At 38.6% G+C, this 3,043-nt stretch overlaps 1 protein-coding gene across 1 annotated transcript; it reads left to right on the forward strand.

Annotated features, from left to right (window-relative positions):
* Positions 1-224: 224 nt before the first annotated feature.
* LOC124668207 (ADP-ribosylation factor-related protein 1-like) lies at positions 225-2,598 on the forward strand. The gene is made up of 5 exons (XM_047205377.1): positions 225-328; positions 485-625; positions 1,739-1,847; positions 1,960-2,021; positions 2,491-2,598. Exons 1-5 carry the CDS (start codon positions 236-238, stop codon positions 2,596-2,598), a joined length of 513 nt encoding a protein of 170 aa, XP_047061333.1. The 5' UTR covers positions 225-235.
* The last annotated feature ends 445 nt before the right edge of the window (positions 2,599-3,043 follow it).

Genomic DNA, 3,043 nt, shown 5'->3' on the forward strand with positions numbered 1-3,043 from the left:
GAATGGGTAGTTCGTGCTATCACGCAATGCAAGTGTGGCGTTGATGATACTGTACTGAGTATTCATTGCAATTTTGAAAGTCAGAGCCTGCTCATTATCGAGTGTTTAGTTGCTTCAGATTCATATCTCAGATTAGTACAAGGAAAATATGTGTAACCTGAGATTGATTTATTCAGGTTGCGGGATCATCGCTGCACCAAGGTCGTAACCGATTGAGAAGAGGGGAATACCAGAAATGTTCTCCTTGTTCTACGGCCTGTGGAACCATGTGTTTAGCAAGACAGAGTTTCGTGTACTCATACTTGGAGTCCATAAGGCTGGGAAGACGGTAATTCATCTGAAACTTATGTTTACATGCATGAAGTATTGACCCAACCATGTCTCCTTTACGTGGCAGTATCCTCATGTTGAAGATTGAGTTTATTTCTATATGATTATTAGATTTACACTAAAACTTGACATGCTTCTAATGATGACTATGCAGACCTTGCTAGAAAAGTTGAAGTCAATCTATTTGAAAGGAGAAGGGCTTCCACATGATCGTGTCGTTCCAACTGTGGGGCTTAATATTGGACGCATTGAAGATGCAAATTTGAAACTTGTTTTTTGGTATCTGGGAGATCAGGTATGGTTTCCGTTCACCATTCGGGGTTGTTTTCAGTTTATGGAAGATAGATGGGCGTTTGCTCATCTATTAATGGATATCAAAATGATGAAACCTGGGAGAGATCTTGCTCAAGAATATTAATTGTAACCATAGTAGAGCTGCACATGTTTTATCTACTTTTGCTAGAACCGGGCAATACACTGATTGATGTTTGGCTACACTGGTCGCCAGATTGTGTTTCGCAGCTTATTTTAGTTTGACTGTAAATCTTTACTTGAGCAACAAATGTCGCATTCCATTTCAAACAGAATGACTCATTGACGCTAGAATCATGCAATTGCATTTTCTCCATGCTGTCACTCTAATTCCTGGAGATAGAACACTCTTCATTTTGCAAACCAAGGTAGCTAGATTAGGTAGCTGGCAAATGTAGGCCAGTTTTCATTCCCTTGTTTCGAAGCCTCAAACATGAAATTTTCCTGAAGATATGCAAACTATTGAAATATTACAGTCAATGTTTATACTGAAGGCATGTAACCATCATTTTTTACAAGTTTTCCACATTCATTTAAGATCTGCAGAAAATGTTTATCTTATGTAAGACCTTGCTTCAATGCTGCAGTGATCTTGGTCTACATCCTTTATATGTACCTTATAGCTGTGCGAAAGTTTCTCGATATGCAAACTATTGAAATATTACAGTCAATGTTTATACTGAAGGCATGTAACCATCATTTTTTACAAGTTTTCCACATTCATTTAAGATCTGCAGAAAATGTTTATCTTATGTAAGACCTTGCTTCAATGCTGCAGTGATCTTGGTCTACATCCTTTATATGTACCTTATAGCTGTGCGAAAGTTTCTCGTTTACTACTACTGTATAATCTACTTTAAGTGTTGTACAAACATAAACTTTGCTATGAATGATGATTGACAAGTTACACCTTTCACGTTATGTGATTTATGTTTTGCTTAATGAAGCATATTAAACTGTAGATATGATCTTAACTTCATGACAGCTAACAAGGAGGGATCAACTTCATTCGTAAATTTCACAAAAAATACAAGTTCGATAATAATATTTTTTCTAGCTATTGCAAATTCCAATGCGGATTACATGTTTTTGACAGCCTGGCCTAAGAACAATATGGGAGAAATATTATGATGAGGCACATGCTATAGTATATGTTATTGATCCTGCCTCCGCATCAACATTTGAAGATGCCAAATCTGCTCTTGGTAAGTTGCTTCTATTTCTTCACAGAACATTAGTGTAACCTGTATCTGTCCTTGGGACTAGAAAATTTTGGATTTACTAGAGTAAATGGTGACTGGAACATTGTTGCTGCAGAGAAAGCGCTTCGACATGAGGATCTGCAAGAGGCCCCACTACTCATATTCGCAAACAAACAGGTTGAGGTTTACCTTTCATTTATCTGAAATGTCATATATACTACAAAATTACCTAACAAAACTCGATACATTCACTCTCGCTTAAAAGGAAATTTCTTGGATGAAAATTGGCCCTTGTGGAAGAATTCTATCATGTGATGCACATTAGTTGTAACTTTGGAATCCAACTCATACTATTTGAGTGTCAGAAGATGTCAGTTTACTTTCCATGCATCATAAGGCGAAGAGCTCAAAATATGGAAGAGTAGAAACATACATTTAACCATGTGCTTGCGCTGATAGTCGAATTATTTTCAGTCTCTGTGTTGGAGATCACAACATTTTCTAAGTGGAGAAAGACAGACTGGGAAAAATAACTGCCCATATTATTGCTTTGAGTCCTTTGCAAGCTCATTTCATCTTGATATGTTGCTTTCGCCAGTGCCTCTTATGTATTCACGTTTGAAGGCTTACCTGTATCTATCAACAGGATTTACCAGCAGCAGTCACAGAAGAAGAGTTGGACAGACATCTTCACCTTAAAGAGTTTGATGAGAGGCCATACATGTTTGTGGTTGGGTCTGCCTATGATGGGTAAGTAGAAGAACCCCTGAAGTTTCCGAACTTATTTGCCTCACATTGGAAAGATGATTCGTTATTATGCTTACTGTGGTGCATATTTTGCGGAGTTAAATGGAATGTTGGCACATGGCGCTTGCACTCAGGTTGTTTCCTAGGGAAGATGTTTGCCCCTCCACACTGCTTCACCAAAAAGAAAGATGCATGCCCCCATTCTTTTTGTGATATAATCACGTCTTCTGGATAGATTGTTTCTCTGACAGGTAACTTACTGTCACTTGGTGTCATTCTCTGTAGTTTCTTTTTGCTATTACATATCATGCCCTCGGCGCTAAAATTATGGTTGTCAGGGTACTGTTAATCTCGCTAATTCAGGTTGTTCTGCTCTTGGCCGTCGGCGCTCCTGGCCTCCCAACCAGGATTCTCTTCCCTCGCCAACAAAGACTCCGGGAGGCCAGTGAAGC

This window comes from Lolium rigidum, chromosome 6, assembly GCF_022539505.1.
Source record: "Lolium rigidum isolate FL_2022 chromosome 6, APGP_CSIRO_Lrig_0.1, whole genome shotgun sequence".
In the NCBI taxonomy this organism is placed as follows: domain Eukaryota; kingdom Viridiplantae; phylum Streptophyta; class Magnoliopsida; order Poales; family Poaceae; genus Lolium; species Lolium rigidum.

What these genes read in the sequence shown, in the direction of transcription:
- LOC124668207 (XM_047205377.1), top strand. Translation starts at nt 236, where the DNA reads ATGTTCTCCTTGTTCTACGGCCTGTGGAACCATGTGTTTAGCAAGACA. An exon ending in TTTGGTATCTGGGAGATCAG is followed by an intron (nt 626 to 1,738) that starts GTATGGTTTCCG and finishes TGTTTTTGACAG; the next exon opens with CCTGGCCTAAGAACAATATG. An exon ending in AGATGCCAAATCTGCTCTTG is followed by an intron (nt 1,848 to 1,959) that starts GTAAGTTGCTTC and finishes TTGTTGCTGCAG; the next exon opens with AGAAAGCGCTTCGACATGAG.